Source organism: Sphaerodactylus townsendi, linkage group LG14 (genome assembly GCF_021028975.2).
Source record: "Sphaerodactylus townsendi isolate TG3544 linkage group LG14, MPM_Stown_v2.3, whole genome shotgun sequence".
Taxonomy (NCBI): Eukaryota; Metazoa; Chordata; class Lepidosauria; order Squamata; family Sphaerodactylidae; genus Sphaerodactylus; species Sphaerodactylus townsendi.
Window position 1 is genome coordinate 13311129 of NC_059438.1, and position 15222 is coordinate 13326350.

The following is a 15222-nucleotide window of genomic DNA, read 5'->3' on the forward strand; positions in this document are numbered from 1 at the left end:
GATGGGTAATAGGAATGATGAAAAAGTAGTGCAGTAATTATATAATAAATATATAATAAATAGTTTGACATTATCGAGGGAATTATTTGTTTAACAGAGAATAGAATAGAATAGAATAGAACAGAATCTTTATTGGCCAAGTGTGATTGGACACACAAGGAATTTGTCTCCGGTGCATACGCTCTCAGTGTACATAAAAGAAAAATACATTTGTCAAGAATCATAAGGCACAGCACTTAATGATTGTCATATAGGTCTAGTAAGCAATCAGGAAACAATCAATAGTAATAAAAACATAAAATGTAAAATCATAAAATAAAATGAAATGTCAGCACAGGCTATAGTCATACAGTCATAAGTGGGAGGAGATGGGTAATAGGAATGATGAAAAAAAGTAGTGCAGTAATTATATAATAAATATATAATAAATAGTTTGACATTATCGAGGGAATTATTTGTTTAACAGAGAATAGAATAGAATAGAATAGAACAGAATCTTTATTGGCCAAGTGTGATTGGACACACAAGGAATTTGTCTCCGGTGCATATGCTCTCAGTGTACATAAAAGAAAAATACATTTGTCAAGAATCATAAGGTACAGCACTTAATGATTGTCATATAGGTCTAGTAAGCAATCAGGAAACAATCAATAGTAATAAAAACATAAAATGTAAAATCATAAAATAAAATGAAATGTCAGCACAGGCTATAGTCATACAGTCATAAGTGGGAGGAGATGGGTAATAGGAATGATGAAAAAAGTAGTGCAGTAATTATATAATAAGTATATAATAAATAGTTTGACATTATCGAGGGAATTATTTGTTTAACAGAGAATAGAATAGAATAGAATAGAATAGAATAGAATCTTTATTGGCCAAGTGTGATTGGACACACAAGGAATTTGTCTCCGGTGCATATGCTCTCAGTGTACATAAAAGAAAAAATACATTTGTCAAGAATCATAAGGTACAGCACTTAATGATTGTCATATAGGTCTAGTAAGCAATCAGGAAACAATCAATAGTAATAAAAACATAAAATGTAAAATCATAAAATAAAATGAAATGTCAGCACAGGCTATAGTCATACAGTCATAATTGGGAGGAGATGGGTAATAGGAATGATGAAAAAAAGTAGTGCAGTAATTATATAATAAATATATAATAAATAGTTTGACATTATCGAGGGAATTATTTGTTTAACAGAGAATAGAATAGAATAGAATAGAATAGAATAGAATAGAATAGAATAGAATAGAATAGAATAGAATCTTTATTGGCCAAGTGTGATTGGACACACAAGGAATTTGTCTCCGGTGCATATGCTCTCAGTGTACATAAAAGAAAAAATACATTTGTCAAGAATCATAAGGCACAGCACTTAATGATTGTCATATAGGTCTAGTAAGCAATCAGGAAACAATCAATAGTAATAAAAACATAAAATGTAAAATCATAAAATGAAATGAAATGTCAGCACAGGCTATAGTCATACAGTCATAAGTGGAAAGAGATGGGTAATAGGAATGATGAAAAAAGTAGTGCAGTAATTATATAATAAATATATAATAAATAGTTTGACATTATCGAGGGAATTATTTGTTTAACAGAGTGATGGCATTCGGGAAAAAACTGTTCTTATGTCTAGTTGTCTTGGTGTGCAGTGCTCTGTAGCGACGTTTAGAGGGTGAGAGTTGAAACAGTTTATGTCCAGGATGCGAGGGGTCAGTAAATATTTTCACAGACCTGATGTTGACCCGTGCAGTATACAGGTCCTCAATGGAAGGCAGGTTAGCAGCAATTGTTTTTTCTGCAGTTCTGATTATTCTCTGAAGTCTGTGTCGATCTTGTTGGGTTGCAGAACCAAACCACACAGTTATAGAGGTGCAGATGACAGACTCAATGATTCCTCTGTAGAACTGTATCAGCAGCTCCTTGGGCAGTTTGAGCTTCCTGAGTTGGCGCAGAAAGAACATTCTTTGTTGTTCTTTTTTGATGACATTTTTGATATTAGGTGACCATTTTAGGTCATGAGATATGATGGAGCCTAGAAATTTAAAGGTCTCTACTGTTGATACTGTGTTGTCTAGTATTGTGAGAGGAGGTAGGATGGGAGGGTTTCTCCTGAAATCTACCACCATTTCTACGGTTTTAAGTGTGTTCAGTTCTAGATTGTTCCAGTGGCACCACGAGGCTAGTTGTTCAACCTCCCGTCTGTATGCGGTTTCATCGTTGTCTTGAATATTAGTAATCTGCTCCATTGTCCACTATGGAACTCATTGGTAGTATATAGAGGTTTTCCAGGAGGTTTGCCTCTGAGATGCAGAAGTGCTTTAGAAGAAGAGTTTGGATTTATACTCCACGTTTCTCCCCTGTAAGGAGACTCAAGGTAGCTTACACTACCTTTCCATTCCTCTCCTCATAACAGACACCTTGTGAGGCAGGTGGGGCTGAGAGAGTTCGCAGAGAACTGTGATTAGCCCAAAATCACCCTGCAGGAATGTAGGAGTGCAGAAACACATGTGGTTCACTAAATAAGCCTCTGCCACTCAGGTGAAGGAGTGGGGAATCAAACCCGATTCTCCAGATTAGAATCCATCTGTTCTTAACCACGACACCATTCTGTCTCTTTAGCTAGGTGGCCATGACACATACTTTCCACCCATACCCTGAACTCCGTTTGGCAACTTAAAAATATGTGGCAACCACACAGAGCTTTAAGCATTGCATTAATATTGAATAGCCATAATACTCTGTTGCTTTATTTGACGTCAGAAAGAAGGAAAACATTTAAGTTGAAACAACTGAAATCATAGCAGCAGTTCTTTATTTACATATCCCAAAACCACATCATGGTGTTGTCAAACTTCAAAATGAACACCAGACAGTCCACCTTCCAAGATCTTGTGTTTCTGAACTGCTGTTTCATTATTCCTCCACTGTACAAGTGAAACACTGCTTAAAGTTACCCCATCAATGTTTTTTTTTTTAAAAAAAGGTCTATTCCTTTTTCTATAAAATGTACTTTTGGAACAACTGCAACTTTTGCCAATTTAAGGTGGAGCATTCCACCTTCTCTTGGAAACTGGCAACAGACCTTCCGAAGACTGAGGTCAAAATAGTCCTCCTAGCTTTCCATCTTCTTCTGTAGACTCTCTAGGTCATGTATGATAGCTTCAAGATCAAATGGAAGAGGCATATCGGGATCATCTTCTTCCCAGTATGGACGACATTCTGGTTTTTCATCCTCGGGCAAACTCTCTGCAAGTTGTGAATGGCACCTGAAATCAACAAGATAGGAACAGAATTATTGGAAATATTTTAGAGATGTACTTTTTTGTTAATAAAATAATGCAGTGTATTGACCCTCTGAAAAACGGAAGCAGCAACAGAAGAGAATGAACCCATAGATAAAATGAATGCCCACCAATAAACTGAATCATGTGATTCTCTCCTTGATTCTCTCCATTCCTATCTCTAGAGGGATCCTTGGAGAAAGCCAATCACAAAGAAAATTTAGTTAGCACACCTTTTATGGTGAATTATTTTTTCATTATCTCAAGTCTTATTTGAAGTACGTGCTTTATGCCGTTGTTGGTGGGTTTTCGTGATATTACTAGATTATTGAGAGAGATTAAACCACATGTGCTGCATTAAGGTCACCCGGATAGATTAAACAATATTGAGGGACGTGGTTTATAAATCTGAGAGATTTATAAGTCTATCAGCTTTGAAGAAAGAAAGCCGAAGCAAAAGCCCCGTAAAAAGATACATGCAAATGAAGGTTAATAACAATTTCTGCTGATGAATAGGTGGGCAAAACTTCAACAAAATTAAATTAAGAGGTTAGTGTTCGGTAAATCCCCAGAGAAACTCTTTGAATTACAGTGTTTCTTATTAAATGGATTCTTCATCAATAGTGGTGAAGTCTAATTATAATAAGCAACTCAAAACTGCAGTCCCGCACAAGAAAAATTTTATGAGTAGTAAACCGACACATCTCGTAAGATTACTTTGTAATAAAGACTGCCGCTTATTCCTACTGCATTAAGAAACGTGTAGCAATTTTGTGGCTTCTTTCCTTAATTTACCAGCTGCTGGTTAATTAGCTAATGTTCATAAAGCAACGCAAAGCTGATGAGGACTCCATGTGATTATAACACTTTCAGCAAAAGCAAAAATCATAGAAGTGAACTATTGGTTTATAGCTCATGGAGGGTACTTTGCAGAAAAAACATAATTTATGCGATGCTTTAAGTGGGGAACCGGATCGACATCGAGGGGCACAGTTATTCTGGTCTAGAGGGTTATGATCAATTTTCACTGTTTAGGATTAACCAATCAACGCAAGTTCAAATTATTTATTTATTTATTTATTTATTAGACTTGTATACCGCCCAACCCCCAAAGGGCTCTGGGCGGTGAACAACACAAGATTCAGTATAAAAGCATAAAACAAATATAATTCAACCACTAAATACATAAGTTAAAAACAGCAATTCTTACATAGTACAACAGTGTAATGCAACGATGCCCGCTAAATCCCTTTTAAACCCTCCCAGGAGGGGAGAGAAGAAAAGGGTGGGTCCTACTGATGCTAATGGACCCTATATCTTAAGATAAGGAGGGGAACTTTCCAGCCGACTGGACACTCCAAAAGCCCAGTGGAACAACTCCGTCTTGCAAGCCCTGCGGAACTCGCCAAGGTCCCGCAGGGCCCGGACAGCTGGAGGAAGAGTGTTCCACCAGGCAGGGGCCAGGGCTGTAAAGGTCCTGGCCCTAGTGGAGGCCAACCGCATCATGGAGGGGCCAGGGACAAGTTGGCCTCCGCTGAGCGCAGAGGACTGTCCTATCTCAAATTAGGGTTGTCCTATCTCAGTCATTGGAATGCAGCAGTACATTCATTCATTCATTAATTCATTCATTTTTAGATTTATACCCCGACCATCCCCGTAGGGCTCAGGGCGGCGAACAACATAATATAACAGTATACATTAAATAGAATACAAACTTGTAAAATAACATACATAAAACTGTAAAATAAAAAAGTTTCAGATGGCGACTTAACACATCGAACCTAGTCAGTTACAACAACAGCAGCACTGTATCAATACATTAACAATTCAATATATTAGCAATATATCAAAACATTAACAATACAGCAACAATACAGCAATATCTCAGCATTATGTATCTTAGCAATATGTATCAATACATTAACACTATAACATAAATGAAAGTGTATGTAAATGAAATTATTATTGTACGAAAGAAACAATAGCCGAATATCTTATTTTTCCCCTTCGTGAGAAACAGTGCTCTTCTTTTGGACAAATGTCAGCATTCTTGATTTCTCCAATCAAACGTCCAAAAACCTCCCAATATTACAGTGATACTGGATTATTTTCCTGGGGCTAGCCTGGTTAATTTCCACAGCACTTAATGTATTCATGGCAACTAGTCAAGTTTTAAATAACCAGAAAGGGTCATTTTGGGTGTCCAGTCCTGATTAACCCAGGCAAAATGGCACCCGGTCGATACCATGAGCAGAAAATGTGCTTGGGAGACCGTTTTAGGAAGAGCGGGCTGCAATGGTCGGCAGAAAGCTGACATGACGTCAGGTGGGGAGATCAGGGGGGTGGGGGGCAGAAAGATAAGGCAGCTGGACGGGAAAAATAAACTGGTTCTGCTCCCATGGTAGCAGGTTCAATGCGGGATTTTTGAAAAGAATCACCAAATTGGTGATTTTTGAAAATCTCAAAATGAGGGAAATATCACAGGACGAACCTGCTTTAGGACTGGAAACCGTGCGAACTTCTTGGCCAAACCAGACATTTCCCTTGCCCAACCCGGGATATTTGAACCGTGCAGAAATGACCATAGGGATTTAAGCATACAGAAGAGAGATGACATGCTCAGAAATAACCACAATATTTTTTGAAGTAGTTGGGTGGGGGAGAAAAAAAATCAATCGATTCCATGAAAATGTGAAACAATTGCAAACATTCGATTAAAAACAGCATGGATAAACCATCCACCTTGTGCAAAGATGCAAACAGAATGTTTGTCACACGGCCACTTGAAAGAATATTTTTTTGGAAGAGTGGGGAGGCACGCGTCAAATAAAACATGACGTAAAACTCCCGATCTTAATTTGCAGCAGAGATAAAGGATGCTCAGCAATTAATCGATTAATGTTTTTGGCGCTGCTAAAATGACGAACGACCCCAGTTTGCCAGCCACTGCGCTGACCCCTTCGAGGAAAGAATGAAATGAAACCCAAACGGGTCATCCTCCTCTTGGGAATTATTGATGGTAGCAGAAGGCTGCGGAGAAAACATACTTCAACTTTACACCCATGTTGGTATGCGGCTAATTGCAGCTCCAACCTCCTCTCAACACTCAATCCATCCTCCATTACCCCACCAGGACAGTATTAACATGTAACATTCCTATATATCTTCGGCTCCCCACATCAGCCTGTGATAATAGCATCTGTTAACATGCACTAAGCACTATTATGTAGCACATCACTTCATAAATAATAAGATTAACCGACCTCAGGCCTTCTGAGAAGAGTAATGTGTTCAAATGTTCTCATTATTTATTTAAAACAAGAATTAAAGGAACACAAGCTACTTTTGACAATCCTCTTAGCATAAATATTAAACTGTTTGCATTGATAAGCTGCGCAGCGCAGAAGAAAAGCGGATTTGTTTAGCAGGCCGCTTCGTAACAGTTGTTGAGCAAATACGGTTTGGCAAAGGAGTTCTCAGAGGTGCTGGTTGCATAGGTCTTGGGTCAGAGATGCCCCCTCCCTTAAATTATGGAACTGAACACACTTAATATGCAAAAAAAGGAGCTGAGTGTAATGACATACTAACATGGTTGTGTTCTTGGGCTACCCTTCCTTTATTATGCTACGTTTGCCAGTGCATTTCAGTGAAAAGGTATTTATGCAAATGATCAACGTGAAATTATAGGCTCATTTAGCCTGATGGCTAAGAGGTTGAGCTCTGAATGAGAAAGTCTGCCTCTATCATGAGTGGTGGCTAAAAGGCAAAGATGTTGACTAGCCATGGTTTAAAAAAAATCATGGTTTCAGGTTGTGCCTCTGCCCAGCCAGTGGGCAAACCACATTCTGAATTAGTCAAGAGTTGGGAAGAACTCAAAAGTTCTTCCAGGTTATTTTGGTTAGTTGTTTCTGGCTACATATGGACGTCGCAAACAAACTAGGCCCCATTCAAATGTGCTTAGTTGCTGAGCCCCCATGATTATTCCCTCCTTCCTTTATGCCTCGAGCATGATTGAAACCTTTCTAGTTTATGAAGTTTTGGATCTCAGTTGGTTGAGGCATCTGAATGTGAATGGTCCAGTAAACCCTGTCAAGTATGAGCCCCTTCCAAGCTGTGCTAAGTTTGTGAGAGCATGTTATTCTATTGCACTTGATATGGCCATGGTTTCTCAACCACACATTGGCAAAATATTTCATTTATTTTATATAAGCTGAACAGCAGTTTCACCTAATTACCAAGGGAGTCTTAGAACAAGTGGAGGGGATCCCATGTGATATGACAGCCCTGCCCTATCTAGTCTGATGTTGTCAGATCTCAGAAACGAATCAAGATCGGCCCTATACAGTACTTGGATGAGAGACCACCAAGGAAGTACAGGGCTGCTAAGCACCTCCGCTAGTCCCTTGCCTTGTAAGTCCTGTGGGGGTTGTGATTTAATGGCAGTTCAGAGCACCTTATGTGATGCTTTTCTTTGAAGGCTTTGTCCACAGCCCATAGACTTCTTCAGTGGCCTCCACCCTACCAGGTTCAGGGCTCTGCTATCAGTCCCACCTTGCAAACCTTTGGTGATGGTCAAACCTTCACTGGCTCAATGTGATGGGTCCACCCTTTGGAACGCTTGAAAATGAAGCTACGTCCACATTTTTTTCTCAAGTACTCCAATTGTCTCACTTTTTGTGGATTCTTGCTCTGCCAGTTGGGAACTGAACTGTAGTGATCGGGAGGGAAAGGAGCCACTATGAAATGCTCCCAGACGTGCGATTTACTTCTCTTTTTAAAAAGGTCACATTTACATTATTCAAGTATTGCCTATGCAACCCACATTTTTCTCCCCTCTGACTTGGAAATTTCCAGCAAAATTGATGGCAAAGAGTCAAGTTATTTTTTTGCAAATCTGCATCCCCGTTTTTAAAAAGTCTAGTCAGTTTCAACAGTCAGTTTTAAGCAGTGGTGGGATCCAAAAAATTTAGTAACAGGTTCCCTTGGTGGTGGAATTCAAACAGTGGCGTAGCACCAATGGGGCTGGCATTCATAATTTCTCTGTTACTGTAAAAAACTCTTACTGTAAAAAAAAAGTTCCTAATTTCCAGCTGGTATCTTTCTGTCCATAATTTAAACTCATTATAGCAAGTCCTATCGTCTACTGCCAACAGAAACAACTACTTCTCCTCTAATTGACTGCCTGTCAAATACTTAATACTTTCAAATACTTAATTTTGTTTCTAGAAATCAAAAGAAGGATACTTTCCTTAAACAAGGAACTTTACCATATTTCTAAAACATGTTTTTAAAACATCCCAACAGGGAGAATAATCCCGTTTTCTACCTTCGCTAACCAGCCACATAGGAAACAACGGGACTTTATGATTTTGGACCTAATGGAATTTCTAACGGAAAAGCAGACCCAATTAGTAACCCCCTCTCGGCACACACAAATAATTAGTAACCCACTCTCGGGAACTGGTGAGAACCTGCTGGATCCCACCTCTGGTTTTAAGGTTGTGAAGTAGTTAGTTTCTGAGCATGCGCCAATGTAGCTACCAGTTTTGAGCACCTGATCACGTGAAAATGAATGGCACAAGCACTAAAGAGACACATAGGCTGATTATTCACTTCTGGATGTTCCCCGCCTTCACCCCGCTCTGGTGTGAAATGTCATGCCAGAAGTGCTCTCGCATGCGCAGGGCAAGAGGAAGTGCATCAGGACAAGAAATCTTGCCCCAATGCGCCTCCTCCCTCTGCCTGCTGCAAAGAGGAAACACATCGGGCAGAAGTGGGATCCAGCAGGTTCTCATTTATTTATTTATTTATTGGTTAAATTTATATACCGCCCTCCCCCGAAGGGCTCAGGTTCCCGAGAGTAGGTTACTAATTATTTGTGTGTGCCGAGAGGGGGTTACTAATTGGTGATTTTGCCACGTGATTTTTGCCTTAGTTACACCCCTTCTCTCAGCAGTAGCGCACAGAACTTGAAGCAGTCTAGCAGGAGGTGCACCGGCGTGCGTGGCAGCCTGCGCCTGCGTGCATTCGGTTCCTGCCCAAGGACTGGTGCAGTGGCTTCGTCCTTGTCATAGCCCTGCCCAGGAATGCCCCGCCCCTGAAATGCCCAGCCATGCCCCCGTCGTGCCCCACCCAGTCCCATTGGCGCTACACCACAGTTTGAATCCCACCACCATGGTAACCTGTTACTAACATTTCTGGATCCCACCACTGACATCGGGGCAAGATTTCTTGCCCTTATGTGCTTCTGTTCCCACTGCACACCCCAGAGCCAGTGGGTAATTGACCACAGACTCAAAATATATTTCAACTAGGGATACCGAGTGAGGATTTGTGGACGCAACTGAACGCTGAGCTTGGCAAATTCTTATTTCAAGCCCGTCGCTTTCAAACTTTGGCGACTTTGTAACTGCTGGCTAACATACGTGGCTTGCCTGCCTGGAGTCTTCTGTCGACCGTGAACCATCTGGGCATTTTCCCTGGGGTTTTACTTACATTTCGATGATTGGGGTGTCAACTACATTAGGAGCCACTGGTCATGATGCTAAAATTAACCACTTTAGCTAAAGTGTGTGTTAATTATGGGTATGCAAGCAGTCAATAAAAGGTTAATGCAAGAGTCAAAGGGATAAATTTATTTCAGGATTGCATCACTCAAGAGACTAAAAGACTAACATTATGCGTGGTGTTTTTAATCAATAGGTTTTATACTAATGTGCTAACCATTTATTTTAAAACAGTACTCGCCCACCCCTTTCCCCTCCTGGGCAACGATCTACAGTTGATAGAGGCGGAGAAGTAGCTTGCTATGCTTTAACAAAGAGTTCACAGTCTAAGGACTGGCTAAATACGCAGGATTATGATGGGATGGCAGAAAGGTGGCTAGGTTTCCTGCTGTATTGGGACACCCTCCCCACCCTAAGGCCTGAGTGTTCACTAATGCTCATTACAGCAGTAGGGGGAATGAGGGGCATTGTGTCACTTGTCGCACAAACCCATAAATGACGTCAGTGTTATGCCCTAGGATCCCACCCAAACTGTACGGTAAAGAGGGATAATTTTAAAAATATACTCGGAGAGGAGTGCGAGAAAATAAAACCAGCTCTGAAGGAGCAGTCGCAGCTGAAACCATGTCATTTTACTATGCACAGCCAATCAGATCTCCAGTGGCCAGTCATAAGACCTGCTGAAGCAAGAACCCCACATAGCGCTACCCTTGTTCTAACAATGTTTAGCTGGTGTCATGGCATCCACAGGGGACCCCTGGTGTTGGGAAACCCTAGTGTAAATTATCTAAGAAATGGCACTGAAGTTTGTTCATCTCCTGTCCATCTACTGCATTTTTGTCCCAACCTTGATCTACAGAGCTGAGAGCGGGCTTCACGTGCCGTCCCTCCTCTGTGGAAATTGTCATAATGCCAACTCTTAATAACAAGACAGGAATGTCACAATATGGCATTGTAAGATTAAGGGTTTCAACAGGTCAATCAAACGTAGCAACAGCTGGCTTAATACGCAATGTGTTATTTATATCATAGAGTTAACAGCATTTAACATAACTTTTATGAAGATTAAAAGACCACTTAATATTATGTATACGGCTCTCAATCTTTCATAGCATGTGCCAAATCACTTATTTGCATCAACAGATGATAAAAAAGGGAATCCATTTTTCTAGGGAATTATTTATGTGAAAGAAGTTTGTGTGGCTTTAATTTGGGCAGTTATTTTGTCAGCTATTCAAATTTTCCGCTCTACACCGAGTTATTTATGGCAAGCGTAAAGTTGCTTTAGCAACGTTTAGCCATTTGTTTCCACAAACAGGAACATTCTTAATTCGTTTTGATTTTTTGGAATACAGGTGTCCTTTTTATGCCCCCAAGATAGCCACAATTGTGTTGGAAGTGAAGAACTTTACACTATTACACTGTTTCCTGCCTCAACCTACAGAGGGGGTTTTACTAGAGAGCTAGTGGCTAGATAGGGACCTAGGGATTTGACACCTTTACTCTATCATGCTGGTTCTATCCCTTTGATGTTAGACTGATACTCTCAGGGACTTCCTTCCTTCCGGCTTCTTCCTTGACCACTTCCCTCTTCTTGTTCCTACCATGCCTAGAGAGAGGATGGATGCTCCTCGCAACCATCTCCATCCAGCTAGATTAGGATAACATAGTGACTCTATCTACCTACCTTTCTATCCAGAATGGAGTTCACCAATAAATACTCTTTTTATTAGATTAGAAACTACAACTGACTCCGACTTTCTTTTGTGTAAGCTTGCCGCACATTGGGATTCATCACGCGCACAAAAGGTGAAACTGTACCCTGTAATTGTCCTATGCCAAGATGTTAGCATCTTTGAGTAGGAAAACCAAATAAGTGTTCCTCCTAAATTTTTTTCCAACACGGTTTAGGGAATTGTGGAGGAACAGGGTGGATATTATCTTGTTTGTGTTAAGTGTCATCTAGTATTCTGTATATTGCTTATCTCATATTCATAGATGTTGTTTTGAAAATTGCTTCTCCCATGCTTATAGGGGTAGTGTTATAGAGCACAGTACAGTCTATACATCATCTTGTCATCCTTTTAGATAAATTTCTGGTCCAGGATTTTTATCCAGTCGTTTGATAGAGACCAGAAATTCTCACTCATGGCTGTTCCAGCTACCAATAGTTCAAAGTTGACAAAACACTTGTGTCCAAACAGTTTTTCATTTTAAGGTCACTGAACTACCATGAATCCAGTGGAGGAAAGATAAATGTAGGAAATAAATGATAGCTGGACCAGTGGTATAAGTAACATACGCAGTCATCTACTGATGTTGGTCCACAAACATTTTGTTCTATGGATTTTTTTGATGAGACATGAAGGTCCAAAGAGACAAAAACACCCAATGTGATATTGCATAAGCTGCAATTTTTAAAAAGAAGCAACTGCGCTTGCTGACTAACAAAGTGGGGGTCCATCACAGCACGAACAATTTAACAAATTATGCCATCCTTCAGTCTGATCTTTCTCTTTGCTCTTCTGTCACGCTGGCTGTTAACGTGAAAATTTATGGCAGCCAATTGAGGTTTAGGGCCCTCAAGTAGTAGCCGGAGAACAGTTTTATACCTCAAACCTATTTGTCAGTATGTCAGTTACATAACCGAGGTGATGAATGAGCTACCTTGACAGCCGAATAGTTAGGACTTTCTGACCTCTGATCTCAGTCACATGATAGGGTCACCTGACACTCACTTTGCTCCTACCTGACCACCGTGCGACAATGCAGAGGTCAAATGGCTGGGACGATTATATGTATCATGTCTGAGGTGGCCCAGTTATAAGCTTGAGGGGACGGCCGCGTCGAATTCCTCAGCTCCGTTGCACAAAAGCTGTAGAACAACTTCAGAAAAGCATGCGACAAAGGCGATCCAATTTCAAAGGTGGATAAAGTAACTTTCCTCCTTGCTCAAAATAATGGACTCAGTGTTCTTGCACGACAACAATGAAAACAGAACACATCGGATGGAACTGTAACTCGGCTTTTGAGAAAAGGAGGGAGGTGTCCAGTAGCCGCTGAAGTCATTTATGCCTTTTGTTCCCTGCAATAAGAACTATTATTCATTTATTGAATGTCTTTGTAAGCTTCATGAAACTATAGATGTATGATCGTTTCAGACGGTTTCTGTATTGGTAGAACAGCAAGATTGGAGTCCAGCAGTACCTAAGAAGCCACTAAGATTTTCAGCTGGAGATATATGAATGTGCCTTTTAGGGTTGTCAGACGCCTTTAGGTTTCGTAATCTTTGTCAGGGGTGTTCTTGAGATTCTCCGTTTTTATCCCCTTCTGTTGAAGTTCAGACTGGTGTAAATGAGCCTTGTCCTTACTTTTTCCTCACAACAACCCTGAGAGGTAGACTGCAGCTGTTGTCATTTTCATTGACAGTCTGTCTTTTCCACATTGGGACTAAAGGCGGACCACAAGTTCGATTGAAAAATCCTTTCCAATCGATTAGTACATGGATGAGAAGACAACATTGGAATCTAATTGCAAAGATTCCCAGTAAGATGAAAAACAGACCTCGCTTGGGGCAGGGTGATGGGAGACTGAGGAAAGCATGCAAACATATCTATTTAAGGCAACAGGACAATCAGGGCAGGAAAGACTGGCCAGCATGGTGTAGCGGTTAAGAGCAGGTGGATTCTAATCTGAAGAACTGGGTTTGATTCCCTGCTCCTCCACCTGAGTGGTGGAGGCTTATCTGGTGAACCAGATGTGTTTCTGCACTCCTACAATCCTGCTGGGTGACCTTGGGCTAGTCACAGTTCTCTCTGAACTCTCTCAGCCCCACCTACCTCACAAAGTGTCTGTTGTAGGGAGAGGAAGGGAAAGGAGCTTGTAAGTCCTCCTTGAGTCTCCTCGCAGGAGAGAAAGGTGGGATATAAATCCAAACTCTTCTTCTGGGACTGGAGCACCTTCCTTATGAGGAGAGGCTGCAGCGTTTGGGACTCTTTAGTTTGGAGAGGAGACGTCTGAGGGGGGATATGATTGAAGTCTATAAAATTATGCATGGGGTAGAAAATGTTGACAGACAGAAATTTTTCTCTCTTTCTCTCTTTCTCTCTTTCTCACATGAATCTGCATTCATTGAAAATGCTGGGGGGAAGAATTAGGACTAATAAAAGGAAACACTTCTTCACGCAACGTGTGATTGGTGTTTGGAATATGCTGCCACAGGAGGTGGTGATGGCCACTAACCTGGATAGCTTTAAAAAGGGCTTGGACAGATTTATGGAGGAGAAGTCAGTTTATGGCTACCAATTTTGATCCTCTTTGATCTGAGATTGCAAATGCCTTAACAGACCAGGTGCTCGGGAGCAACAGCCGCAGAAGGCCATTGCTTTCACATCCTGCATGTGAGCTCCCAATGGCACCTGGTGGGCCACTGCGAGTAGCAGAGAGCTGGACTAGATGGACTCTGGTCTGATCCAGCTGGCTTGTTCTTATGTTCTTATGTTCTTCTCTTCCTAGTAGAAACCATGGCCAGAACTGAACCAATTCAACATACAATTCTTAATGCAATCCTATGCAGAGTTACTCCAGTCTAAGCCCATTGAAAAGAAGAAGCTTAGCCTGGAACAACACTCCTTAAGTTTGCGTTGCACATTTTGACAAACAATGAAAGTGCCGTGGGTCTTCCTAATAGGCTTAGGCAGACGTTTCCACAATGTAGAAGCCACCACAGAAAATGCTCCTAAGCAGGCTAGAGTCAAGAGTCAATGCCTATGAGATTGATTTCATAGCTTGTTCCATGAAAACACAAAGCAAAGAGCCCTTGGATAGCCTAGGTCTGTTGAGTCATCTGTGCTTCAGCCCAGGGTGAAGGCATAATAAATTAAGCATGGGTCAGGGTTTTGAAGGGGGAGAAGTAGTCGCTCAGTGGTAGATCATCTGCTTAGCATATGCAAAGATTTGTGATCCAGTCTCTGGCACAGGCAGAAATAGGATCTCACGGACTGGGAAAGACCTTTGTGCAAAATCTTGAACAACCACTGCAATTCAAAACAGACAACACTGAGGCCCCTTCCGCACATGCAGAATAATGCACTTTCAATCCATTTTCAATGCACTTTGCAGCTGTGCAGAATAGCAAAATCCACCTGCAAATAATTGTGAAAGTGGATTGAAAATGCATTATTCTGTATGTGCAGAAGGGGCCAGACCTAGATTTAGATGGACAATGATTCAACAGAAGGCAGATTCATGTGTTCAAATCTCTCCTTCTATACATTTTTAAAACCAAAAACCACAAATGAGCAAGTGGCATGAATATATTTGTGGCATTTCAGATACGAATTTTTTTAAAAAAAACACAAATGTTTTGCCAATCATATTTGGTTTCTTTTATGTGAAATACTGAATGCATCCGCTCC

At 40.8% G+C, this 15222-nt stretch overlaps 1 protein-coding gene across 4 annotated transcripts in view; it reads right to left on the minus strand.

The window, feature by feature from the left end:
* Window positions 1-2813: 2813 nt before the first annotated feature.
* Window positions 2814-15222, minus strand: part of FTO (FTO alpha-ketoglutarate dependent dioxygenase) — a 250439-nt gene continuing 238030 nt past the window's right edge. For 2 of the 4 annotated variants that reach the window (XM_048515847.1, XM_048515840.1), the window contains one exon: window positions 2814-3284. In XM_048515847.1, the coding sequence (XP_048371804.1) occupies window positions 3131-3284 (154 nt within the window). In that variant the 3' untranslated portion in view covers window positions 2814-3130. The remainder of the gene's footprint in view (window positions 3285-15222) is intronic. The other 2 variants (XM_048515845.1, XM_048515844.1) reach the window with 1 other exon arrangement.